This window comes from Diaphorina citri, unplaced genomic scaffold (genome assembly GCF_000475195.1).
Source record: "Diaphorina citri unplaced genomic scaffold, Diaci psyllid genome assembly version 1.1 scaffold234, whole genome shotgun sequence".
Lineage (NCBI taxonomy): Eukaryota > Metazoa > Arthropoda > Insecta > Hemiptera > Psyllidae > Diaphorina > Diaphorina citri.
The window spans coordinates 96,648-124,380 of NW_007377671.1; the positions used below are offsets into that span (position 1 = coordinate 96,648).

Sequence of the window (27,733 nt, forward strand, 5' to 3'; positions counted from 1 at the left end):
GAGAAAACTTAGTGGTGGGAACTGGATGTATGAAACGCAGGATAGACCTCGGTGAAAGAATAAATAGAATCTTTCTAGCAATAGAAACTAGCAAGGCAATAGTTGCTCATGATGGCAAGTTCTGTTGTATTGGGTCAAAGGCTGAACTAATACATATTACACAATCAAAAGAAATTCAAAAAAAAAAAAAAAAAAAAAATAACCGACGACCAAAAACAAATTTCAAAAACAAAAAAAAATTAAAAAAAAAAAAAAAAAAAACAATGACCGACTGACCCTTCCTTACCTTAAGTTGGACCCCAAATAATTGTCAGAGAAATAGCTTTGAGCTGTGGACCCTGGCTGAGTTAGTAAACCAAAGTACTTACTAGAGTTCTAAACGATTTTGTTGCTACTGTTATCAGACTAAGTACCATTAGCACCAGTCCAAGTTCCAATAGGTGTTAATGATATAATCTTTAGGTACTTCTGATCCTGTCCCATACTGTAGTCAGTACGAGTAGTTATAATATGTAGTGTACTTATTGTAGTCTTTGTCCTTACTGTGGTCTTTGTCCTTAGTCCTTACTGTAGTCTTCAGCTTAACCCCATACACAAAAAGCCCAATCTGAGGCTTAGGTGTAGGGGCTAGACAGCCCTAAAGGATGGGTTAAGCTTCTACGAACCTGCTGTAGTCTTATGTGCCATGCTAAAACGGCATATCACACGGGAGCAATCATGGAGAGGATAGCTCAAATACTGGAGGACACTATGAATAATCATGCTCACAACTGTTCAAAAGGTCATTCACTTATTGTACGATCACCCTTTAAAAATCCCTGCAATGGGAGGGATTTTTAAGGGCTGAAAGGCTTCATTGTTCAAATAGTCATACTTGTGCCCTAAATTGGAGCACCTAGTTTTCAGTAGCTTATCACCCCTCAGCCCAGGCATGATGAATGAACAAACTGTTCGCATTGTCAGTTTTTTATTATAGAGAGAGGGAAATAACTTAGACATTTCATGTTATAGGCATGTTTAAGGGTATTATTTCCCTCTCTTTATCAACATGGACCTTCACAAAGTTACAGAGGCATCCATCTAGAAGTTTTCATTATAACCGTACCTACTGAGAGATACCTTACCTGTTCGGGCTTTCTAAAACTTGATAATACTTAGTAGTAAGTATTATTGTATCCGCGAATATGTTTCCTAGAGAGAGTAGTAAATTCACACACCTGGTTTGCAGCAAGAGTATAAAACAAGTAAAAAATCTACAAAACACAGAAGAAATTAATAGACTGCTCACGACTCGAAATTTCAAGTATTTTTCCTGAGAAACCACTAGGAATTCTTTAATGTATATCACCTACATACTTACCGAGGTACAGAGATATCGTGTAGGTACTTATACAATACCTCTTTTACATACTTGTTGGTACGTTTACATACATTAGGTTTGGAAGGTATTAGGGTAAATGTCTCAGACTAGGTTTGCCTATTTTACGAGCATATTTGATCTAGGCGTAATGTGTTCCGGTTCGAATCTTAAATGAAATATTTACTATTGAAAGATCGGTTTTATAGCTGATGTCCTGAAATTTCAGATCTCCATTTTGAGCCCCTCATTCTTGAAAGACACTGCTAGTCCCAAACCCAGCTAGCTCTGTGTACCTACCCTTCTTGTCCCCTCTAAGAATGTCCTTAAATTAAAAGAAAGTGTCCACCGGCTATATCTAATAAGTAATACTGCAAAATGTCAAAGTGCATGTCACAGATGTCCAATAATAAATGAGATATTGTTTTATAAATATTAGATTATGATTTTTTTTCTCCTCCATTTCTGCTAATAACTTGAAACTGGTTACTGAAAATGTTAAATTCTTTCCGTAGCTCGGTGGTCTAGACAGGTCTACCAATAGACTGGTAATGTTCAGGAATTTAGTGGACGGCAAAAAATGGATACACACTCGCTGTTTTCACAGTTTAATTCCTGCACAATTCTGATTATTATTTAACTCTTGTGCTATTTGCCCTTTCGCTTTCTTTTCCACTTTGGTGCATTATTTATACCATTCCTCAGCTGTGGACTCTTATTTATTTGGTTTCCTAATCAGTTAACGAATGTTCCAGATTAGTCTTGATTTATTCACACGAGCTTAACTGAAATATGCAGCTCTAATAATGATATGTAATGATTCCTTCGCTTTGAGACTAGTTTTGCGTGAAATGAGTAAATACTTTCGACATTTCATACTGAGTTACTGACGTAATGAAAACAAGTACGAGTAAAACTCGTCAGTATTGTCACAATAATGTGACGTTTGTGTCGTAGATGTTGACAACGCTACTTTAAATTCCCGATTTCGAAAAAGTATTCAGCTTTGTCTCATCCACATGTCAGGTAGACCCGTTTAAAAACCATTAACAGAAGAAAATTACTGCGAGTCAATTGAAATTTTGCATTTTGATCAGAGATATTGCGAAACTCTTGTTCAACTCCCTCTCTTCGGTAAAAAGAGTCCTTAGATTCCTTAGAATATTGTCTTTCCATCGTTTTCTTGAACAATGAAACTGTTATCCTATTAAGGACATCAGCTAGACCGTATTCCAACACTCTTCGTCCCGGTGAATTCAACACTATTTGGCATTGTTGGTCTTCTACAAACGAAGCTCGATAGATTTTTGGCACGATATCTCTTGGAACAATTAAATCTAATTTATTCTATTATGTAACGAATTTTGCTTTGGATTCAGGTAAAACTGAATTGACTGAATACTCATTGACTTTAGCAGAAGGTGCTGCTGAAGTTTTGCACAATGATCTTGGAACGAAAGCAAAGCATGCTTATAAAATAAGACGTCAGGACGGTAAAAGACATGGTACATGTCCCCTTGCAGAAAATATACCAGTAGTATACCAGTACCACAATAGTGTTGAAAGTACATAAGTAACTAGGTATCATGGTGTCAACTATCAAATAAACGTAAACGACCCAAGTCCTCCGATTCAGTCGCCGCTTTTGTGCCAAATTCTGCTCTTATCTGATAGTATCCTACAGTACCTATCTAATCAAATTCATCACACCCTCCCTGATGTCAATGATCAAACACAATTTAACCTTCACCTATGCCAAATCCACAAGTGATAAAACTTTAGCAATCAATCTACGTAAGCTTGCGATTTGTTTCACTACGTCTTTGTACTTGTATGATGTACTTCTATTATGTTCTGAACTACTCGTATGGTGTGAGTACGGTGTGTATTCTGTGCTTACTCTTTGAATTGATTTTACAACACCTCTATATCTATTTTAACACCTCTGCAGGGGAGTTTTACTAGGAGCTCAGAGGTTCATGTATCCCACCGCATAATGTTTCTAACAACTTTTTACCAACAATCCTCTTTCTAACTCAACAAAACTTTGAAATTCCTTTAATTTTTCAAGTATTTGTTGATAATGACCGCCAAATAATCTATTGTATGGTACAAGTCTCTTCTAATAAAGGCAAAAAGATGTCAATAGAATTTGTGCTATTACCAAGTTATTGTGATGTTGAACGTAAAAAACACAAGGTATACCATATAGCATGACAACATGTACATATTGCATAGTTGATCGTATATCATTTGACTCTGAAAGTCTCAACTATTCTGCAACAGTGAGATAATTCAATTCGGTACCTCCTTTGTTTTTCTCAATTTGCGTGTGTACACTCCGATGTCATAATAAATCTGCTTAGTAGGATGACGTCACCCAAAGCTGCAAAACGTGGCCCTATAGACTTGGTAATAAACTTGGAATCTAGGTCACGATATTATGACAATAAATTGTGTCTTGGTGGATACTTTTCACATGCCTCCTTTGTAATAGATAATTTAATTGGTAATCCCCTTATCCCCATCACAATTATATAGACGCACCTCACAATCCAATACAAAATGTAGTAGACTGCGTCTGAAAGATTCTTATTCGTGTGCCATCAGATTGCTCGATATTACTGTATTTGATAGATATTGCATCAGGATGGGCTAGTTCTAAACCTTTTGAAGTTCAGGGATTGTTTTTCGACAACCACGTGGTTGGTAAAATTTTGGACGATTTTTCATGAGTTACAGTCACGCAGAAGTCACCATTAGTTTAAACATCAAGTTAAAGACGGATTTGAGATGGAACTTCTGGATCCTGGAGTCTGGAGGCCCATTGCTTATTCAAGAACCCACACAGTCTCACAATATTAATGCCGTTTCCTTGTCTACAACTACGCCTTGCTCCGTATTCCTTTTGTTTTCGCAGACTACAATGTTTACACAACGTTTTGACAAGTTCAAGTTCAATACAAAGCTCCCCAGGTTCATTTCCTAGCCCTTGCCCTCGTCCCAAGTTCCCACGTGTGTATAATGGTCACCCAAACCACCTTTATTCACCTCACTTGACACCTCTGCTCTGTACCCATTGTCACTCGTATAACTTCTTGATTGCATTGTTCTGTAGGCCTCATCATCAGTAACATTACTGACATCTTCATATTCATTCAATTCACATGTATGTTTGTTTTGAATTCCTCTTCGGTCAGGCCACAGGAATTTGGATCGACCTAGCTTTTGAATCGATCAGTTGCCAAAGCTTCCACTCTTGTTTCGAGTCAAGTTACGTCACTTTAGACTAATTACCAGATATGACCTTATGAAGGTGGTACTTTTACTATTTGCATCATTTACACTGCGTGGTTCATGCACGTTCTTAGTCACAAGCCTATTCAGCCTCAACGAGCGAGTTTATGAAGAGGTTTCGTGTACAATTTGTTTAGTTGTTGGAGCAGTATAACTCTATTCATACGAACGTCTATTGAGTCCATGACTCCATTCAGGTCTATTCTACTTGAGAAGAACCAACTTGAGCAAACACTCGATGGTTTTTCTTGTCATAAGGCAAGTCTAGTCACGCGTCTTTTTGTTTTTCTATTGAATTAATTAATACCAATTTAATTAGATTAATTCAATAATTACATTAGCCTCATGAAACACCATAGAGATTGTTCTGTGAAGTATAGGTTCTCGTATTTGATCTCTTTTCATATTATTACCACGTAACGAATCTATTGAGTACCTTCTTTCATTGTTGATGAGTTGTTTGTTGTTTTTCCTGTCTATATTTTTTGTACCTTAATTATTATGAAAGTATACGAGTTTCTTGTACACCGTGTACACGCAGAATTCCTTCTCGCGAAATTTCAAGTTGTGATTGTTTCTTGAAATGCATTACTGAAATATTTCTATTCTGGTTTCATTTCGGTTTCTCTCTTACAATTTGGTGGGAAAAAATATGAAATAAAAAGAAGGTCATATTAGGAACGTTCCAAGAAAGTAGCCATCCTTTGGGAATATGTTCCAACTTAAACTGGTCATACCTAGATCGCTGGAAAATCGCAAGAACGATTATTATTTATGTTCGAATCTAATTAAACAGACTTGAGCTAGATTGTCGGACGGTAGGTATCATGAAAAAAAAGTTTCCTTGGGGCTCAACCACTTTTTTTTTTCTTCGCTGATAAAGGAAGTTCGAAACACGCTGATCTCAATAGAAATGCTTAAAATTTCATCTTGAGCTAGATTGTCGGACGGTAGGTATCATGAAAAAAAAGTTTCCTCTCTCCTGTTAGATATCAATAGCCATAATATTAGGGACGACGCGACGCGATGTTGTAGATACCTTACTGCAGGCTGGAGATTCTGGAGAGTTAGGCCTCATGGAAAGCGAACGGCATATCAGAAAATGTTAGGCCAGATTATACTTACCAGTAAAGTCAGTTCATTTCCATTTTATTATCCGCTGGAAACAACGCGACACGACGTTGTAGATACCTTACTGCAGGCTGGAGATTCTGGAAAGCGAACGGCATATCAGAAAATGTTAGGCCAGATTATACTTACCAGTAAAGTCAGTTCATTTCCATTTTATTATCCGCTGGAAAATTTTCACATCTCTAGTAATTTTTAAATTGCAAAATTAGTGTGACAGTTAGAACAGGACCGTGTGTGCTCAAAATATATTTTTATTATTTTATTCGATTCTTGCTTCATTGAAGACTCTGAAAAATCTAACGTTGACGTTATGGGAGACTCTGATGGGAGCTTGCGAGCCTGTCTATTTCGTGTACCCTTGATGCTATTTAGTTGTGTATCCGCTGGAAAATTTTCACATCTCTAGTAATTTTTAAATTGCAAAATTAGTGTGACAGTTAGAACAGGACCGTGTGTGCTCAAAATATATTTTTATTATTTTATTCGATCCTTGCTTCATTGAAGACTCTGAAAATCTAACGTTGACGTTATGGGAGACTCTGATGGGAGCTTGCGAGCCTGTCTATTTCGTGTACCCTTGATGCTATTTAGTTGTGTATCAATTTTTTCCAGATCTTTTTTCAACAACTACATTCTCGCTGAGGGCGGAATGACTCACGCTTTTGTGGAACCAATATTCTGGGTAGTTGACAGTGTTCTCATATCAATTGGACCTTTCCTCACAGTGCTGGTCATCTTCATCAGTGGCTTCACAGTGTTCATTGCCTATTGGATCTTGTTTCCCTTTTATAGGAGGCAAAGTGAATGGTTAGCGTACACTCTGGCAGTCATTGGGAATTGGATTCTAATCAACTTTGTGTTCAACTACTACATGGGATTCTCAACCTCTCCCGGACATCCTCCTAAACATAGCGTCAGTTCAAAATCCTCAGATGTTTGTAAGAAGTGTTTGACGCCTAAACCACCTCGCACTCACCACTGCTCCATATGTGACCAATGTATTTTGAAGATGGATCATCATTGTCCATGGATGAACCATTGCGTCGGTCACTGGAATCACAGATACTTCTATATGTTCATGATCTATACTTTGCTGGGATGTGCGTTCCTATTTATCATCGGATATCGACCTGCCTACTCTATTCTGGTTGCCAACTCCAAACACTTTGATTTCCATTATGAAAATGTCCACGACGTTCTTGCTGCCATTCCTGAAGGAAAATTAGGTAGAAGGGATACCATGTTCTTCAGATCATCTTTTCAACCAATGAAAATTCCGCTCTCCTACTATTTGGAAACATATCAGTTCAGATATAAAAGCTTAATGTTTCTCTCTCTTGTGTTATGTGTGATATTTTGTGCTGTCCTTACGCTATCCTTGTGGCACGCGAAACTTATCTCAGGAGGTGAAACGAGTGTGGAATTCTTGAAGAATAAGTATGAAATGACGAAGAAGAAGAAAGAAGGTGGAACATTCAAGAACCCTTTCGATTTTGGCTGGAAAACAAACTGGCGTATATTCTTGGGACTTTACGGTGGAAGGACCATCTGGAGGCATATTTTACTACCATCTACCCACAAACCGCTGGACAATGGTGTTACCTGGACCACGAGTGAAGATATACAAGCCATGATCAATGGAAAACCAAGCAAAGACACTTTACATTCCTGTTAGATTTTCCTGGTTTACTTAAATAAACATTAGAATTGTGAATGTTTTATTAAATAATGTATTAAAATTATTGTTTATTTTATGCTCCAAGAGTACAGAATAGGTACTATAGGTACCCAGGGTCTAAAAAAATGCCATTCTTTTCTTCAATACTTCTAACCTGAAGTACGTACCTACCTACTTTCTTCGCAAATATCAAGCATCCAAACATAGATATCCTCGTAATAATTTCTCCTATTTTTCTATGTATTTCACCATGAAAATGCCACTCAAACCCTACCTAGAAGAGCCCAACACATAAGGTCTCCCAGTGCTCAAATACGGATCTTTGTTGCAAATATGGGTCTTGGTTGGGATGGGCTTTCACGCTTTTGCTAGATGAGAATGCACGTGAGTTGAGTTTTTGCTGAAGGCTAAGCAAGGTCGGATACCATGTTCTTCAGATCATCTTTTCAACCAATGAAAATTCCGCTCTCCTACTATTTGGAAACATATCAGTTCAGATATAAAAGCTTAATGTTTCTCTCTCTTGTGTTATGTGTGATATTTTGCGCTGTCCTTACACTATCCTTGTGGCACGCGAAACTTATCTCAGGAGGAGAAACGAGTGTGGAATTCTTGAAGAATAAGTATGAAATGACGAAGAAGAAGAAAGAAGGTGGAACATTCAAGAACCCTTTCGATTTTGGATAATGATATGTAATGATTCCTTCGCTTTGAGACTAGTTTTGCGTGAAATGAATAAATACTTTCGACATTTCATACTGACGTAATGAAAACAAGTACGAGTAAAACTCGTCAGTATTGTCACAATAATGTGACGTTTGTGTCGTAGATGTTGACAACGCTACTTTAAATTCCCGATTTCGAAAAAGTATTCAGCTTTGTCTCATCCACATGTCAGGTAGACCCGTTTTAAAACCATTAACAGAAGAAAATTACTGCGAGTCAATTGAAATTTTGCATTCTGATCAGAGATATTGAACTGCTTGCGAAACTCTTGTTCAACTCCCTCTCTTCGGTCAAAAGAGTCCTTAGAATATTGTCTTTCCATCGTTTTCTTGAACAATGAAACTGTTATCCTAAGGACATCAGCTAGACCGTATTCCAACACTCTTCGTTCCGGTGAATTCAACACTATTTGGCATTGTTGGTCTTCTACAAACAGAACGAAGCTCGATAGATTTTTGGCACGATATCGCTTGGAACAATTAAATCTAATTTATTCTATTATGTAACGAATTTCGCTTTGAATTCAGGTAAAACTGAATTGACTGAATACTCAATGACTTTAGCAGAAGGTGCTGCTGAAGTTTTGCACAATGGCCTTGGAACGAAAGCAAAGCATGCTTATAAAATAAGACGTAAGGACGGTAAAAGACATGGTACATGTCCCCTTGCAGAAAATATACCAGTACCACAATAGTGTTGAAAGTACATAAGTAACTAGGTATCATGGTATCAACTATCAAATAAACGTAAACGACCCAAGTCCTCCGATTCAGTCCCGCTTTTGTGCCAAATTCTGCTCTTATCTGATAGTATCTTACAGTATCTAATCAAATTCATCACACCCTCCCTGATGTCAATGATCAAACACAATTTAACCTTCACCTATGCAAAATCCACAAGTGATAAAACTTTAGCAATCAATCTACGTAAGCTTGCGATTTGTTTCAATACGTCTTTGTACTTGTACGTACTTCTATTATGTTCTGAACTACTCGTATGGTGTGAGTACGGTGTGTATTCTGTGCTTACTCTTTGAATTGATTTTACAACACCTCAGATACCATGTTCTTCAGATCATCTTTTCAACCAATGAAAATTCCGCTCTCCTATTATTTGGAAACATATCAGTTCAGATATAAAAGCTTAATGTTTCTCTCTCTTGTGTTATGTGTGATATTTTGTGCTGTCCTTACGCTATCCTTGTGGCACGCGAAACTTATCTCAGGAGGTGAAACGAGTGTGGAATTCTTGAAGAATAAGTATGAAATGACGAAGAAGAAGAAAGAAGGTGGAACATTCAAGAACCCTTTCGATTTTGGCTGGAAAACAAACTGGCGTATATTCTTGGGACTTTACGGTGGAAGGACCATCTGGAGGCATATTTTACTACCATCTACCCACAAACCGCTGGACAATGGTGTTACCTGGACCACGAGTGAAGATATACAAGCCATGATCAATGGAAAACCAAGCAAAGACACTTTACATTCCTGTTAGATTTTCCTGGTTTACTTAAATAAACATTAGAATTGTGAATGTTTTATTAAATAATGCATTAAAATTATTGTTTATTTTATGCTCCAAGAGTACAGAATAGGTACTATAGGTACCCAGGGTCTAAAAAAAAAAAAATGCCATTCAATACTTCTAACCTGAAGTACGTACCTACCTACTTTCTTCGCAAATATCAACCATCCAAACATAGATATCCTCGTAATAATTTCTCCTATTTTTCTATGTATTTCACCATGAAAATGCCACTCAAACCCTACCTAGAAGAGAACTTTCAATCTAACTGGATCTGATATTACAGTCGAGTTCAAGTTTTGATCATTGCTCGTACTTTCTTCTTCGTCCCAAGTATTTATTCGTTACAATAATAACAACATGGCTCAAAACAATACTGTAGAATTATAATTAGTTTTGTTTCTTCAGGATCTTCATAGCGATCTAATCTGTTATGAAAACGGTCTTGTGGTCACGATGCTCATCAAAATTAGCACGACTTGTGTCTTGTGTGACTTGGAACATAATTATTTAGCCATCAACTTATCACAACAGCACAAAAAATTCAATACTTTTTTATCCTTTCTTTTTTACGGTTGGAATAGGTCTCGAACAGCCTAGAGGAGGTCTGATTTGGACCGTTGCATTGATGCTGAAGCGCACTGTTGGAATTACCACAGACTTCCAACGTCAGGGGATCCTGCAGGCATATTATCAGGTCGAATGTTGGGAGAGTCATGTTATGTAGTTTATATTGTATGGTACAAAGTAGGTACAAACCATCATTTCATCTTAATGTAAAACTGACCTGGGGAGGACAGCAACGATTTTCCTAAGAAGATAATTATGCATATTGCAGAAATGTTATGTAGTTTATTATGTTATGGTACAAAGTAGGTACAAAGTACAAACCATCATTTCATCTTAATGTAAAACTGACCTGGGGAGGACAGCAACGATTTTCCTAAGAAGATAATTATGCATATTGCAGACGGTAAAAAGGGTTAATAACATCTTCTCCTTCTTGTTTCAGCTGGACGATGCCACACTGCAGTTGTACAAAGATGGTGATTTTGGTTCCTATTTAGATTTAGAAGCGTCCATTGCTGAGCAAAGTGAAGAGTTCGAAGGATTTGGAAACAAGTAAGTACTAAGTAGGTATTTAATTTAAATTATTTTGGTTTGGTTCACACAATGGTGGCAAACGTCTAAAAAAATAAACTAAAAATAAAAAATGACCATTTCATGAGGGTTTAAAAAATATCCAGTAAATTATTCAGTTTTCTCCAGTTACCCTTACCTCCAGTTGGGAAAATTCATATTTTCTTGAGGAATCTGAACTAAGGTAAATCCACGATTTTTCCCTCTTCTGAAGGCATTTCTCTGATTTCAGTCCAGGATTCTACATGGGAATTGGATCTGGAATAATCCGTCGTTCAGAATTCCAGATTCCACAAGAAAAATATGACTGAACTCGGTATGGAAATGGTTTAGGATCTAACCGTACACTGATTCGCCCATGTTTGATGAGATTGCTCTTGAACTTTTTGAGACTAAAGGAATTCTTGAATGTCACTTGCTTTGATGTAGGTACCTATGTACATTATAATATCAACGGAGTTGGTATTTTCTTATTTACATTTTCATTCTTTTTTTATCGATATCTCCCACATAGTTCATCTTCTGCAATTCTGTTTTCAAGATTATTATTTCTCTCTTCAATTTTCAACAGCTATTTTTTATTCACATTGGGTGTTTTCGCAAAAGATTGATCAAAGACATCTCATATAACAAACATTTGATTTTGCTTAAGTTACCTTACATTATTTTGTTGTTCTTCTTCTGATAGCAATTTATCTTCTCTTCTCGTATACCTATTAACATTGAGATCCATTCCTTCATTGTTGTTTTATGGTAGTAGATAGGCATCCACCTAGATTGCTGGATTATGTCTTGGTTCCCGGAGGGCAAAATATTTAGATTAATCATGACCACTTTATGTATTCCACGTTTCAAGGACATTGGATAATAATGTATCATTCGCCTCTAGGAGTTGAAAAGCTCCATACCTTTAATGCTGAATCACCGATTGATCCACATTGGAAGCTTGGACGCAAGACTTTTAGTGTGAGTGGTCTCTATCATTTTCACCAGACTGGAAAACCGGGAAAAGTCAGGGAATTTCATTTCGAAATATTTAGATTAATCATGACCACTTTATGTATTTCACGTTTCAAGGACATTGGATAATAATGTATCATTCGCCTCTAGGAGTTGAAATGGAAATGTCTTGTTTGCGATTTTTATGCCAAAAGCTCCATACCTTCAATGCTGAATCACCGATTGATCCACATTAGAAGCTTGGACGCAAGACTTTTAGTGTGAGTGGTCTCTATCATTTTCACCAGACTGGAAAACCGGGAAAAGTCAGGGAATTTCATTTCTGATTTTGGTAGACACCCTGTTTTCATATAAGGTTTGGATTTTCAGCCGGTATTGCGCTACTATACCTAATTCTCCTCTCTACGCTTCCAATATGCGGCGGGCCTCATAACATAGCTACCTACCTACCTAGTTGAGAATCAATAATCCACCATGCACTAGACCCAGTGGAGTTAGTGGAGATCGATTGGAAATTACACGCCAATTACTCGCTCGGTATCCACTACCGTCTCAGAACTAGAGGACGTGATGCTATGCCCGTTGATGGCTCAGTGACCACTTGTCCAGACTAAGTGGTCAAGTTCCTGACCGATTTGCTTAATCTCTAAGCCGACTGATGGGTAGTTGATTCGCTCTTCAAGTTGTCACCATGATTGTTAGTACATATCAACTTTACATACATGTATCTTTTAAATTGGTTTAGTGCTAAGTGCTTGTATGTGTTTCATGATTGAGATCCAAATCACCAGGCTGATCTTGCGTGGCTGAATGACTGATATCTATACAGAATCTGATATTCTAATCGATTTTCCTCCCCCACAAAATCTAATACCAAGATAATGTCTTGGTGCATATAGCCATAGCAGATTATTACCAGATGGACAAGCGCCACATGCCAGTATTTTGCGTCTTATCTATTCCATTCTTATCTGTCACCCCCACTCCTTCGTCTTCTCTCCCTCCTTCCTCTTCCCTCTCATTCGCCTCTCTCCCCTCTTCCCTCCCCTCTTCTCTCTCCCTCCACTCTTCTTCCATTCCCTCTCTCAGCGCGAGGCCTCTGAGACTCTCAGAGGCCTCGCGGAAATATCGCGATTTTTCCATGCAGCCCACTTGGTTTTCGTCAGAATATAAAGAATATAAATCAGATTTCCTATTTCCCAACACATCAGGTCTCCCAGTGCTCAAATACGGATCTTTGTTGCACATATGGGTCTTGGTTGGGATGGGCTTTCACGCTTTTGCTAGATGAGAATGCACGTGAGTTGAGTTTTTGCTGAAGGCTAAGCAAGGTCTCCCAAACACATTCACATTATCAACTGTTTTTCCCCACACCTAAATCCTTTGATCTCTAAGGCCCATTCCCAGTTGTCGATGTCGTTCGGAAAAAAATCGTGTCGTACTCCTACAATGCGACAAATCCAATCGAAACTGATCGATTGGACTGGAATGTTACTGGACGCGTATTTACACTATATGGGTTTCAGTATTTTCAGTCTGCGTTCATCGTCTTCCATCGACTGTGAACGCAGTCTTTTCCCTACCCTTTTGCACCCATGCCTCTCAGTTGGCATAGAGTTGATATTGTGTTGATTGTACTTTGCTTGATGTAAACCTCTACACCAGACCCATAGTATCTTAGTGTGTAGGTACTTAGAGTTAGTACCCATACTAATACTAATGAAGAAGACAAAACTGGTTTCTTGTTGTTGGCCATAATGAGAATGGTTGTCAATTAATGGGCGAGCTTTATGCAATGAACATTGATGCTCCCATGTACATAATTATGTACATGCGCTTATTTATGGCACATGTCCCCCCCTCCTTCAAATTTTGACTTTTTTCTTGCATCCCCCCCCTCCTTTTAATTAATCGCTAGGATTACAGCCTCCTAACCCATAATCTTAATGATGCTGAATGCTCCCAAAAACCAGCCAAAAGAGCTGTTTTTGTGGGGGGGGGGACCAAATTTCTTCGTGGAAAACCGCTAATTTTGAGATACTTTCACAGAAAGAAGCAAACTCCAGACCGCGCGTCTAGGCATCAAAGCAAGCAGGAATTAAATCATGAACAAATCTGATTCAGATTAGATCTTTCAAAAGACAGAAGGAGAAAGAGTGATTGTTTCAAGCAATCCAAGACCTGGGGAGCCCATTAGAGGAGAATGATAAAGAGCGGTTCTTTTGGAGCAAAAAAAAAAAAGACGGGAAAAATAACAACTGGAGAATTAGAATCAGTTATCAGATTCGAATTAAAGCCAAGAAGAATCTCCGAGAAGATTCGTAGAACGATATTATCGGTTTGCTGACACTTCCAAGCTTGGATCTAATGATCCGGCAGTTTTTTTTTTTTTTTTTTTTTTTTTTTTTTTTTTTTTTTTTTTTTTTTTTTTTTTTTTTTTACGGAATTTTTTTCTGTGAGATGTTTGTAGTCGGGCCACAGTAATTGCCACCTCTATATCTGGACAAACACTGATGTAGGATTCGCTTCATTAAATTAAGATTGAACTTGTGTCTTTTCTTGGATTTCTGTTCTTTGATTTTCTTGTGTTATTTAGCTTGTTCTTTGTAACTGTGGAGCGGCTGGAAATACATTTTTGTAAATGTAAATGTAAATGCAGTTTTTTTGTGTTATTATGTCACAATTTTGGTGCTCACTGCAGCATTGTAGGATTTTTCCAATATCTCAATAATCCTAAAATCCAATGTTTACCTACCATGCTGGCACCGGTCGCTATGCGCATTTATATGTCATAACTACTCATTTTCGTCACGAGGCTGAGTGGGCCCCGCAACAGCCGGTCACGGAATCAATCATTTGCATGATACAAATTTCTTGACCCCGCCGGGAATCGAACCCGGGTCTCCCGCGTGCAAGGCGAGCGCAGTGACCACTACGCCATGGGAGCTGACGGAAATACATTTTTGCACCCGGATAGATATAATAATAATAATAATAATAAAGCCCAATGCACTCAAAATTGAACATGGGCCTCCTTTAAGTTTTATTGATAAGTATAGTAGGTAAATGAAATTTTGAAGAAATCAAAAGTATGCACGGTTAGTTCAGTGGCCACTGGCCACGCTTTTTCTTGCCATGCATAAGGTCCTGAGTTCGATACCCACCATCTAGGTACGCTACGACACAGACCCCACGAGTCAAATGTAGAGAGCCGCCCATAATGTCAAGTTCAGGGTCAGTGCTTTACATTCCTCGTGTCATTACAATACCTACTATTACTATTATTACAAGGATAAAGAAAGATAGATACCTACATACTTGATATCGGTATTACCAACACTTATACCTAGGTACCTAAGTAATGTAGGTACCAGAGGTTAGAATTTCTCATCTCTCTGTTGAATATTTTACCACCAAAAAGTAGTGAATCAAGAGCAAACTTAGTATTGAGGGGCCAAGAGCTGGCAAATTTTGTGGCACATTATGACAACAAAGATGTATATATATTTATATTACAGCATCAACGTTTCAAACAACTTGTAAAATGCCTAACCTTTTTCCAGATTTTCCTCCTGCTTCCCTGAAAACGGATACCACACTATCCCAAACTGTCTCATGATGCCACAGAGGCTGCTCTTTTGTTGTACCTGAAGTCATTCTCATTTCGGGAAACTGCGAGTAATCACGACCATATTGCCTAGTTTCTTTTATTGAATTGACAGAATGAAAAGAAAATACCTACCTACTTATCGGAAAAAAAAACAACGTTCCTGTTTTTTTTTTTTTTTTTTTTTTTTAATTTAAATTATTTTGGTTTGGTTCACACAATGGTGGCAAACGTCTAAAAAAATAAACTAAAAATAAAAAATGACCATTTCATGAGGGTTTAAAAAATATCCAGTAAATTATTCAGTTTTCTCCAGTTACCCTTACCTCCAGTTGGGAAAATTCATATTTTCTGGAGGAATCTGAACTAAGGTAAATCCACGATTTTTCCCTCTTCTGAAGACATTTATCTAATTTCAGTCCAGGATCCTACATGGGAATTGGATCTGGAATAATCCATCGTTCAGAATTCCAGATTCCACAAGACAAATATGACTGAACTCGGTATGGAAATGGTTTAGGATCTAACCGTACACTGATTCGCCCATGTTTGATGAGATTGCTCTTGAACTTTTCTCCATTAAAAATAAAGCCATCTATGAAATCCAAACCGTTTCGTACCCAATCCTTGCAGCATCAGAAAGATAAATGAGAGATTTACTTTCAAGTGCCTGAGGTGCTAAAAAACAAACAATTTAATACATATCCACTTCCACTACCATACTAACTTATGCTCAGAGAAGAATTAAACACGGAGAAATAATTGAAAATGTTTCTCTGAACGTCTTAATTCGATGGAATTCTCTGAAGACATTAAAACCAAAGTTCATGTTAATGAATTTGTTTCAATTTGGGTAGGTGGGCTAGTTTCTTCGGTGTTATTCCGATGCAGCAGGGTAAACTCATTGTTTCGGTTGTACAAAATGCTGCGTCCTGCGAAGCTTTTGATTTTTGATTTTGGGCTTAGATTACCTTATCCAAATCCTCAAAGAGAGAATGCACCATGATATTTATCCTGTAATACTTGGCTACTTATGTACCTATAACTATTCATAGAATTTCTCCCCAACCATTTTTGCACGAAGTGCAGCAGTAGTAGATTTGAGAAAAATTGCAAAGTCCGATCAAAATTAGCGTTTTTCTCTATCTTTGGCATTTTATGAGTAAAACGCTTCAGTAAATTTCCTCTACGACTCACTCCTTTATTTGCTTTTCATTGCCATAAGAACACCCCCGTCCTATCTCTCGTTTGGTGTTATTCCGATGCAGCAGAGTAAACTCATTGTTTCGGTTGTACAAAATGCTGCGTCCTGCGAAGCTTTTGACTTTGGGCTTAGATTACCTTCTCCAAATCCTCAAAGAGAGTATGCACCATGATATGTATCCTGTAATACTTGGCTACTTACTCGTATGTACCTATAACTATTCATAGAATTTCTCCCCAACCATTTTTGCACGAAGTGCAGCAGTAGTAGATTTGAGAAAAATTGCATAGTCCGATCAAAATAAGCGTTTTTCTCCATCTCTGGCATTTAATGAGTAAAACGCTTCAGTAAATTTCCTCTACGACTCACTCCTTTATTTGCTTTTCATTGCCATAAGAACACCCCCGTCCTATCTCTCACTAATGTAACAACACACTTCCGCCTCTAATGTACACCTAAGGAATTTTCACGTTTGTAAAAGTTCCCCTTACAATCACTTTTCATATTGAAGGACCCCGGGGCAATTAATAATCATATTCATTTTGTTGGCTCATTTATCTATGTACTATTTCTTCTGTATGATCTGTATATCAATGTTCTTGATTGCTGGTTGCCTTGTATTCTACCTGTCTAGGGTCCCTAATGTCTACTTCACTAATGGAACCATGATCTGTATATCAATGTTCTTGATTGCTGGTTGCCTTGTATTCTACCTGTCTAGGGTCCCTAATGTCTACTTCACTAATGGAACCTATATCTCCGATTGTTATTTTTTAGGAAGCTAATGAGACCGTACGCGATACTTTCTGTACATTCTTTGCCGGTTCAATGGTTCAAACCCGGGACCTTGATCTTGAAGCTGTTGGTTACTGTGGGGCGGCTGGAAATACATTTTTGCACCCGGATAGATATAATAATAATAAAGCCCAACATGCACTCAAAATTGAACATGGGCCTCCTTTAAGGGTTTTATTGATAAGTATAGTAGGTAAATGAAATTTTGAAGAAATCAAAAGTATGCACGGTTAGTTCAGTGGCCACTGGCCACGCTTTTTCTTGCCATGCATAAGGTCCTGAGTTCGATACCCACCATCTAGGTGAACCCATCTATGAAGTCCAAACCGTTTCGTACCCAATCCTTGCAGCATCAGAAAGATAAATGAGAGATTTACTTTCAAGTGCCCGAGGTGCTAAAAAACAAACAATTTAATACATATCCACTTCCACTACCATACTAACTTATGCTCAGAGAAGAATTAAACACGGAGAAATTACATTTTTGCACCCGGATAGATATAATAATAATAATAATAATAAAGCCCAATGCACTCAAAATTGAACATGGGCCTCCTTTAAGTTTTATTGATAAGTATAGTAGGTAAATGAAATTTTGAAGAAATAAAAAGTATGCACGGTTAGTTCAGTGGCCACTGGCCACGCTTTTTCTTGCCATGCATAAGGTCCTGAGTTCGATACCCACCATCTAGGTATGCTACGACACAGACCCCACGAGTCAAATGTAGAGAGCCGCCCATAATGTCAAGTTCAGGGTCAGTGCTTTACATTCCTCGTGTCATTACAATACCTATACTATTACTATTATTACAAGGATAAAGAAAGATAGATACATACATACTTGATATCGGTATTACCACTACTTATACCTAGGTAAAGTAGGTATTAGAGGTTAGAATTTCTCATCTCTCTCTTGGATACTTTGTCACCAAAAAGTAGTGAATCAAGAGCAAACTTAGTATTGAGGGGCCAAGAGCTGGCAAATTTTGTGGCACACTTTAACAACAACGATATATATTTATATTACAGCATCAACGTTTCAAACAACTTGTAAAATGCCTAACCTTTTTCCAGATTTTCCTCTTGCTTCCCTGAAAACGGATACCACACTATCCCAAACTGTCTCATGATGCCACAGAGGCTGCTCTTTTGTAGTACCTGAAGTCATTCTCATTTCAGGAAACTGCGAGTAATCACGACCATATTGCTTAGTTTCTTTTATTGGTTTGACAGAATGAAAAGAAAATACCTAGGTAGATAGGTACCTACTTATCGGAAAAAGAACGTTCCTGTTGTTTTTTTTTTTTTTTTTTTTCATTTCTTATTCAAATTACATACATAGGTTGCAATTTTGATTACCATCAAGTTTCTGCTTAACAAACGAATAAACTTTGATACGTACAAATATATTTTTTTTTTCTATTTTTAGTTACTTAAAACATACTTCTTACCACAATACCTACTACTCAAATAAAATGAAGAATTTGCCAACAAATATTACTTACATCATTGAATTATTGGAACCCATTTGCGAAATAATTGTGACTAGAATTTTATTGTTATCGACTCAAGTCATGTAATTCAGGTAGCGCTGTTGGTTGAACACTTTGAGTACTTGCATCTATTCTGAATAGTGTGTCTATGTGTTGAATGTGTACACAAATGAAATGCATTAGTATACGGCGTTGTATGGAATTCTTACAGAACGGCCGGTCGTTTGTTGGAGGTACATAGGTTGCAATTTTGATTACCATCAAGTTTCTGCCTAACAAACGAATAAACCTTGATACATACAAATATATTTATTTTTTCTATTTTTAGTTACTTAAAACATACTTCTTACCACAATACTACTCAAAAAAAAGTGAAGAATTTGCCAACAAATATTACATCATTGAATTATTGGAACCCATTTGCGAAATAATTGTGACTAGAATTTTATTGTTATCGACTCAAGTCATGTAATTCAGGTAGAATCATGTAATTCGCTTATTGCTTGCAGTTTTATTAGTTTTGGCATTCGTGTTGTTCGAATTATTTGAATCAATTTCAGATCAATGGTAATTTTCATTTTTATTGCAATTCACTTATTGCTTGCAGTTTTATTAGTTTTGGCATTCGTGTTGTTCGAATTATTTGAATCAATTTCAGATCAATGGTAATTTTCATTTTTATTTGAGAACAAACGTGTAGGAGTTACACTAGTCTGCTGTCTGTGTTTCTTAAAACAAGTCTATATCTGGAACAAATAAGCCAATAATCCAGAAACAAGTTTCAGATCATTTTAGAAATCGTTTTCGGTTTAAACGTCACACCTAATGGTCTCGTTAAATCTGTTTAATGTGATATCATCACTTTAATGGCTACCCTGTATTATGTGTTTACTGAGCCATAGGACTTGACATATTAAAGGCTTGTTAATAGTGTTTTGTGGTCATTTTATATGAGCTCTCGTTATTAATTTGAACTTTCACTGGTAATAAACATTTTTGATATTCATAGTTTCAAGGGCACGATGATTATGCTTTATATTTCCAGACAGAAATTCTTCTGTTTTGTTTGAACTGTGGAGCGCATCTGATATGAAATGTTACGTATGAAGATTAGAACCGTATATGCTGCTCGCACCAAGATTTGGTTTTGATTATAGGCCAAAAATGTCTCTCTGTAATTTGGTTGCGCATTGCGTTATGTAATCTGAAATTTCTACTCCATCTATCTTCATTAAAGTTTTCTATTAGTGCACGTAGATGTTGAGATTATGCTCTATGGTATGTGCACCCAATGACGTAACTTTAATAACAACACAACAATGTTGGACTTTCTTTGCTCTTTGCTCAATTTGAGGATTTTTTTGTGATACAATTATGCTTGCAGAATCTCTTGAGAATGTTCCTCTTGTTCACCTCTCAAGTATCTGAATTATTCTACATGGATTATCTCTATGCCTGTTACATTCATCCAGGAGACTAAAGGAATTCTTGAATGTCACTTGCTTTGATGTACCTATGTACATTATAATATCAACGGAGTTGGTATTTTCTTATTTACATTTTCATCCATTTTTTATCGATATCTCCCACATAGATTTTTCATCTTCTGCAATTCTGTTTTCAAGGTTACCTATTATTTCTCTCTTCAATTTTCAACAGCTATTTTTTTTTTTTTTTTTTTTTTTTTTTTTTTTGAGTTTTGGTATAACTATCATAATAGTCACATGCAGGATTCACCTTCAGACGATCCGGGTAAGATGATCACTCCTGGAGTGTTTGATATCTTTTTAGCAGTCTATAACGTAGGGAGCTCAGTTTCTAACAGTCTTTAAAGTAAGGAGTGCTTATTTCTTTGTTTCTTTATTCTTTGCAAGATGGTCAGTTCTACTTTATTATCGATCAGTTATTTTTATTTCTGGTTGACACGACCAATTGGCTTTATCATTAATCCACCTTATTGCTTATAAATTAATATAATAGTATAATACTTATCTACTGCTTTTATTTACCTAGTTGGTACCTTCTTAGCATTTCTTCAACTATCTGTCTACTATAATTTATCATGTAATCTGATATTTGGATAGCTTTCGATTGAATTTCGCTCACAAAAAATTAGAACATGTCCAACCGTTCAAATTCGGCCTTTGGAATGTAGATACTTACTGTTAGAAACTTCAAACAGAAGAAACAGCCTAAAATGTACCTATTTACAATTTATAAATTACCTATCAGTTTTCGCTTACCCGCTTAACTACTCAAGTTTGATTTAGCTAATGCAAAATTACAAAAAAATATAATAACTCAATTGTTCTGTAGTAGAATTACACGCCTAATACTGTGTTAAACTAACCGTCTCGTGTGATTGTGTGTTCTGTTCCTCTGTAGCCGCTGACATAACTCCCGCTTTTAAACGCCGCCGTGAGCGTCGCGAGCGGCAGCGGACGTAACTTATGCAAAAACATGAAAAACTGTCACCGGATTTCAACTTGATGTTACGTATCTTGATGTTAGTTACCGAATTAAAACTTTTAAACCTGTGTAAAACATGGAATAATCATAATCTTTTTTTTTTACTTACAGAGTCATCCGAATTTATTTTTATTTTAAAAAGAGGTTTAAGAGGAAACTGTAACTGCTAAGGTCTTATGGTCCCGAAATCGAAGAAGGAAGTCAGCCGTTCCGAGAAAAAAAAACATCAGTTCAGGATAAAATCCGCCCCGGGCGGGAATCGAGCCCTCCGCCTAGCGCTTACAAGGCAGACATGCTACCAACCAAGCTAACTTGGCTGGCAAAATCATCCGAATTTCGAAGTGATTTGTAATTTATTTGTTTTTGGTTCTCTGTTCCAGTCGTCACAATTCCATTATCTTGAGAACTCAGCTGTCTGTACGGGTCCACAATATTCTAGGTAAGTACCAAACGGAACATAAACTGGTATCAATAAACTACACCAATATGTCAGAAAAAAGCCCCCAAATGGCCAATTTTATCTAAAAGCTAAAGATAAAATTTCCTCTGTGTTGAACATGGTTGCCAAATTTCTTCAAAATCGCCACTGGCTTCGGGTGATATCTTGATGGAAACACGTACCTGAGGTCCGAAACGGTCTCCATCTATACTTGACTAACCCAATATCCCAGTAGGCAGTAGATAATAGGTATCGACCGAATCTATTTACGTATACGATATTGTTTGTTGTTACAGAAAAGTTGTACAGCTCGGAAGGCAAAGATCTCAGGAGGGCGCTATTCTCACTCAAACAAATCTTTCAAGTAAGTATTTGATTCATTTGATTTTTTTTTTTTTTTAAGAGGTTTGACAGAGGGAACTGTAACTGCTACTCTTCTCTCCCTCCCTCCTTCCTCTTCCCTCTCATTCTCCTCTCTCCCCTCTTCCCTCCCCTCTTCTCTCTCCCTCCACTCTTCTTCCATTCCCTCTCTCAGCGCGAGGCCTCTGAGACTCTCAGATTGATTCATTTGATTTTTTTTTTTTTTTAAGAGGTTTGACAGAGGGAACTGTAACTGCTAGAAAGCCAGCCGTTCCGAGAACAAACATTATCCCATCAGGATAAAATCCACCTCGGGCGGGAATCGAACCCGCGGCCTAGCGCTTACAAGGCAGACGCGCTACCAACTAAGCTATAAATAGGCTGGCGTAAACTGATTGAATGAATTTGCTTTTCCACTTGACAGGCAGATAAAGATCTAGTCCACGAGTTCGTACAAAATGACGGACTCACCTGTCTGGTGAAGGTGGGAACCGAGGCAGACCAGAATAATAGTGCAATAGACATTTTTATTTTGAAAAATAATGCTTTCTTATTTTGGTTCTGGGCTTTTCTCTCTCTTCTTGGCTCAATTTGGGACATTTCTCTACATCCAGGAGGTAAGAGACAAGTTTTGGTATAAATTTGTTATCCTATTGTATGATGTGTTGTGTATTGAGTGGTTTTCTTTCTCTCCCTTCCTTATACCGTCATTTAGGTACCTATATCTTTGCTATCATTTACTTTTCCCGTTTTTCCATTGTAGATTTTCCTTTGTGTAGTAGGTAGTTAACAGTTATGCTGTCGTACTAGTTTCTATTTTTGATAGTTTTTTTTTTCCCTCATGTAAGGTGCCTGAATCAACACAGGGTCTCCAGAGTTGCTGACATTTGATGCTTCCGACGATCGAACCAGGAACCTTCTGCATGATAAACGAGCATTCTACAACAGTTGAGACCTGACTTGTTGGTATCTACTAAATTTTCCCTTTACAACCAAAGTCTGAACGGCACCCTAGGGGATGGCCCAGAAGATGAACTACTGGAAAGCCTAGTGAAGACTGCTACCAAAATCCCCACCCCCCGTACGGTACCTAGAGAGCGAAAGCGTACCCGACATGCGGACCGAAAGTCCCGTAAGTGTAACTAAAGTTTAAGCACAATTATGTTGGATTTCACCAATATTTATTCAGTCATTAGAACTCCTGTTAAGCTAACAGCCAGTTAAGTTCCATTTAATTTGTATTTTCCCTCATGTGAGGTGCCTGAATCAACACAGGGTCTCCAGAGTTGCTGACATTTGATGCTTCCGGCGATCGAACCAGGAACCTTCTGCATGATAAACGAGCATTCTACAACAGTTGAGACCTGACTTGTTGGTATCTACTAAATTTTCCCTTTAGACCGAAAGTCCCGTAAGTTTAAAGTTTAAGCACAATTATGTTGGATTTCACCAGTATTTATTCAGTCATTAGAACTCCTGTTAAGCTAACAGCCAGTTAAGTTCCATTTAATTTGTATTGGCTTAACAGGGCTGTTGAGCTATTTTCCCTTTCAATACTGACACCTTTGTTCTACTTGATGCGTATGCCCCTTTGTTTGCAGGTCCCTTTTTCCGACCTATATGTCGAATCTACATTGTAGATAGGTACTATGACCTACGACATACCTACCTCTTTGTGTCTGGGGTCTCTAATTCTCTCTCCTTTGTATCCTAAATCTCTCTTATGATTTAACATGATTTCTTTCCCAGTAGATTAACAAAATGTAAAAACGCACCCACTGTAGACTACCTCTGGATAAGATGAGCTTTAATTTAGGATAGTGTTATATCTTTTGAAATAACATTTTTTGAAGTAGCTGCCAAATATTCAGGGGTCCCCGGACTAAATAAACACTCTGTATTTACCCTTCTTTGATAGACCTTTGATCTTCTTTGATATATGTAGGTATAATTGTACTTGAAATTTGATATTTTTTGTACTTGAACTTCAACCTATCTTTCTTTACCTTTTTTCCCCTCACAGAAACAGCACGAGCTCAACAAGCACAAGGAAGTGATAGTTCTGGATCCCAAGCGATCCAATGCTATCAATATAATTTGTATCCTAAATCTCTCTTATGATTAACATGATTTCTTTCCCAGTAGATTAACAAAATGTAAAAACGCACCCACTGTAGACTACCTCTGGATAAGACGAGAAGCTTTAATTTAGGATAGTGTTGTATCTTTTGAAATAACATTTTTTGAAGTAGCTGCCAAATATTCAGGGGTCCCCGGCCCGGACTAAATAAACACTCTGTATTTACCCTTCTTTGATAGACCTTTGATCTTCTTTGATATATGTAGGTTTAATTGTACTTGAAATTTGATATTTTTGTACTTGAACCTATCTTCTTTACCTTTTTTTCCCCTCACAGAAACAGCACGAGCTCAACAAGCACAAGGAAGTGATAGTTCTGGATCCCAAGCGATCCAATGCTATCAATATAGCAGCGCATACTGTCGCGAGAACAGGAAGAAAAGAATGTCGCCTCCCTCTACTCCCATGATCTCTGTAAAACATCGCCTGGTCAGGATTATGCTGACGAGGACTATCAAATGTCGAACGGGCATATTTCAAATGGACATATTTCAAATGGGAATCTCTCAAATGGGCATATTTCAAATGGACATGTCTCGAATGGGAATCTTTCAAATGGGCATGTCTCAAATGGACACATTTCAAACGATCACACCTCAAAAGGACTCCGGTCTCACGAACGTATTAGAAAAGTCCATGATATCTCCAATGACTCTTCGGACAGTGATAAGTCCAAGAGTTACGAATCTCTCAAATGGGCATATTTCAAATGGACATGTCTCGAATGGGAATCTTTCAAATGGGCACATTTCAAATGGCCATATTTCAAATGGGCATGTCTCAAATGGACATATTTCAAACGATCACATCTCAAAAGGACTCCGGTCTCACGAACGTATTAGAAAAGTCCATGATATCTCCAATGACTCTTCGGACAGTGATAAGTCCAAGAGTTACCTGTCAAATGGATCGAATGGCCGTATTTCAAATGCGTCGAACGTGAAAGGGCTGGATGGACACATTTCAAACGGGTCGGATGGACATATTTCCAATAGGTCCAATGGTCATATTTCGAACGGTTCAAATGGACATATTTCAAATGGTCATTATTCTGACGGACACTTGTCAAACAGGTCAAATGGCCATATTTCAAATGGGTCAACCGGACATATTTCGAACAATTCAAATGGACATATTTCAAATGGCCATTATTCCGACGGACACTTGTCAAATGGACACATTTCAAATGGGTCAAAGGGACATTATTCCGACGGACATTTGTCAAACAAGTCAAATGGTCATATTTCAAACGGTTCGAACGGACATATTTCAAACGGACACTATTCCGATGGTCATTTGTCAAACAGTCGTCTTTCAAACAGTCACATCTCAAGTCATCTTCCCGAAGGTCACATAATTGCTGAATTTCGAAATGATTTCTAATGTATTTGTTTTTATTCTCTGTTCCAGTCGTCATAATTCCATTATCTTAAGAACTCAGCTGTCTGTACGGGTCCACAATATTCTAGGTGAGTACCAAACAGAACCTAAACTGGTCTCAGTGAAGACTTCTCAGAAAAAAAGAGCCCCCAAATGTTACCCAAAAGTTAAAAATAAAATTTCCTCAGTGTTGAACTTGTTTTGCCAAATTTCATCAAAATCGCCACTGGCTTCGGGTGATATCTTGATGGAAACACGTACCTGAGGTTCGAAACCGTCTCCATCTCTCCGTGATTAACCCAATATCCCAGTAGGCAGTAGAGAATAGGTATCGACCGAATCTATTTACGTATACAATATTGTTTGTTGTTACAGAAAAGTTGTACAGCTCGGAAGGCAAAGATCTCAGGAGGGCGCTATTCTCACTCAAACAAATCTTTCAAGTATCAATATAGCCATGACCAAACTACCCCCTCCTAGATCCATTAGGACCGCTATACTCAAGATGGACTCGACTGTTGTCAACAGGGAAGGAATTGAGGTGAGTGGAGAATCATTTCCAGAAGAAGAAGAAGAAAAAGAAGAGAGTCATTTTTCACCCCCCCCCATTTTGTCAAGCATTTTCTTTTGGAAGACACGCCAAACTCGTACTTTTTTTTAAGAGGTTTGACAGAGGGAACTGTAACAGATTACTGCTATGGTCTTATCGTCCCGAAATCGAAGAGAGAAGGAAGACAGGACAGGAAAAAGCCAGCAGTTCCGAGAACGAACATTATCCCATCAGGATAAAATCCGCCCCGGGCGGGAATCGAACCCGCGGCCTATTGTCAACAGAGAGGGAATTGAGGTGAGTGGAATAGACCGGGAAAAAGAGGTTTGACAGAGGGAACTGTACTTTCAGAGTCATCCGATTGTAATATGACTATCCTAGATGAAATGGATACGTAAAGTAAAGTATCTTGGCAAAACCAATGGCTAGGATTAACCAACTGACCGAAGTACCACTTTCGTCTCTTCCAGAAACTCCTCTCCATGTTACCGACAGATGAGGAGAAGTGTAAAATCCTCGAGGCCGTGTCCGCCAACCCAGGAGTCCCCCTGGGGTCCGCCGAGAATTTCCTCCTGGAGCTGTCCAACATTAACGAATTGGTGGCCCGACTAAAACTGTGGGCGTTCAAGTTGGACTACGAGAATCTGGAACGGGAGGTGGCAGAACTCAACTAAGCTAACTAGGCTGGCAAAACTCGTACTTTGATTGGTGTTGGAAGACGTCTGAAGTGTAACCCTTTTAACAGCTTAGGTCCTAACAGACTTCAATCAAGGTGGTATAGCCGCTGGCTAACTTTTCTGTGAGGAATAATTCATTTTCCTTGATATTGACCATTTTTCTCTTCCAGAAACTCCTCTCCATGTTACCGACAGATGAGGAGAAGTGTAAAATCCTCGAGGCCGTGTCCGCCAACCCGGGAGTCCCCCTGGGATCCGCCGAGAATTTCCTCCTCGAACTGTCCAACATTAACGAATTGGTGGCCCGACTAAAACTGTGGGCGTTCAAGTTGGACTACGAGAATCTGGAACGGGAGGTGGCAGAACCTCTGATGGACTTAAAACAGGGGATGGATATCCTGCGAAGGAATCCTACGTTCAAAGCTATTCTGAGCACTTTACTATCCATAGGTGAGTGAGAATATATCGATATGATAATAGTTGAGCCCCGTCTGTTTAAAAATAGAACCACCTTTCAGACTAGCTATTCTTTAGATTTGATAGAGAGAATTGTCTGAGAGGTAAAGAGAATGATAGAGAGAATTCGATAGAAAGAGCCAAGGTAACATTGGAGGTCTTATCGTGCTGAAATTGAAGAGAAAATTAGGGCAGGATAGGAGAAAGCCAGCCGTTTCGAGAACGAACCTTATCTGTCTAGCATAAAGTTCACTCGGGGTGGGAATCGAACCCTCAACCTAGCGCTTACTAGGCGCACGCGCTTACCTTCCAAGCTAACTAGGCTGACTTTCTCGGGATCTGTATTC

At 38.0% G+C, this 27,733-nt stretch overlaps 3 protein-coding genes across 3 annotated transcripts in view; all 3 read left to right on the forward strand.

Annotated features, from left to right (window-relative positions):
* The first annotated feature begins 5,899 nt into the window (after window positions 1-5,899).
* LOC103506410 (palmitoyltransferase ZDHHC16-like) lies at window positions 5,900-7,511 on the forward strand. Its single transcript, XM_008470796.3, has 2 exons — window positions 5,900-6,157; window positions 6,377-7,511. The coding sequence occupies exons 1-2, from the start codon at window positions 6,096-6,098 to the stop codon at window positions 7,458-7,460; spliced, it is 1,146 nt and encodes a 381-aa protein (XP_008469018.1). The 5' UTR covers window positions 5,900-6,095; the 3' UTR covers window positions 7,461-7,511.
* Window positions 7,512-7,892: 381 nt separating this feature from the next.
* On the forward strand, window positions 7,893-9,750 carry LOC108252029 (palmitoyltransferase ZDHHC16-like). Its single transcript, XM_017442859.2, has 2 exons — window positions 7,893-8,132; window positions 9,495-9,750. Exons 1-2 carry the CDS (start codon window positions 7,917-7,919, stop codon window positions 9,684-9,686), a joined length of 408 nt encoding a protein of 135 aa, XP_017298348.1. The 5' UTR covers window positions 7,893-7,916; the 3' UTR covers window positions 9,687-9,750.
* Window positions 9,751-10,677: 927 nt separating this feature from the next.
* Window positions 10,678-27,733, forward strand: part of LOC103506412 (FH1/FH2 domain-containing protein 3-like) — a gene marked incomplete at its 5' end in the record, with an annotated part of 39,462 nt that continues 22,406 nt past the window's right edge. Inside the window, 7 exons of the mRNA XM_026821468.1 lie at window positions 10,678-10,838; window positions 21,765-21,823; window positions 22,120-22,187; window positions 22,608-22,697; window positions 24,207-24,275; window positions 26,155-26,244; window positions 27,101-27,380. Coding sequence (XP_026677269.1) covers window positions 10,678-10,838; window positions 21,765-21,823; window positions 22,120-22,187; window positions 22,608-22,697; window positions 24,207-24,275; window positions 26,155-26,244; window positions 27,101-27,380 — 817 coding nt within the window. The remainder of the gene's footprint in view (window positions 10,839-21,764; window positions 21,824-22,119; window positions 22,188-22,607; window positions 22,698-24,206; window positions 24,276-26,154; window positions 26,245-27,100; window positions 27,381-27,733) is intronic.

Bases quoted from the DNA above. Each gene is read 5' to 3' on its own strand.
- LOC103506410 (XM_008470796.3), top strand. From the start codon at position 6,096: ATGGGAGACTCTGATGGGAGCTTGCGAGCCTGTCTATTTCGTGTACCC. The intron at 6,158-6,376 runs TTGTGTATCCGC...GATGCTATTTAG, and splicing joins GTACCCTTGATGCTATTTAG to TTGTGTATCAATTTTTTCCA.
- LOC108252029 (XM_017442859.2), top strand. From the start codon at position 7,917: ATGAAAATTCCGCTCTCCTACTATTTGGAAACATATCAGTTCAGATAT. The intron at 8,133-9,494 runs CCTTTCGATTTT...ACATTCAAGAAC, and splicing joins AAGGTGGAACATTCAAGAAC to CCTTTCGATTTTGGCTGGAA.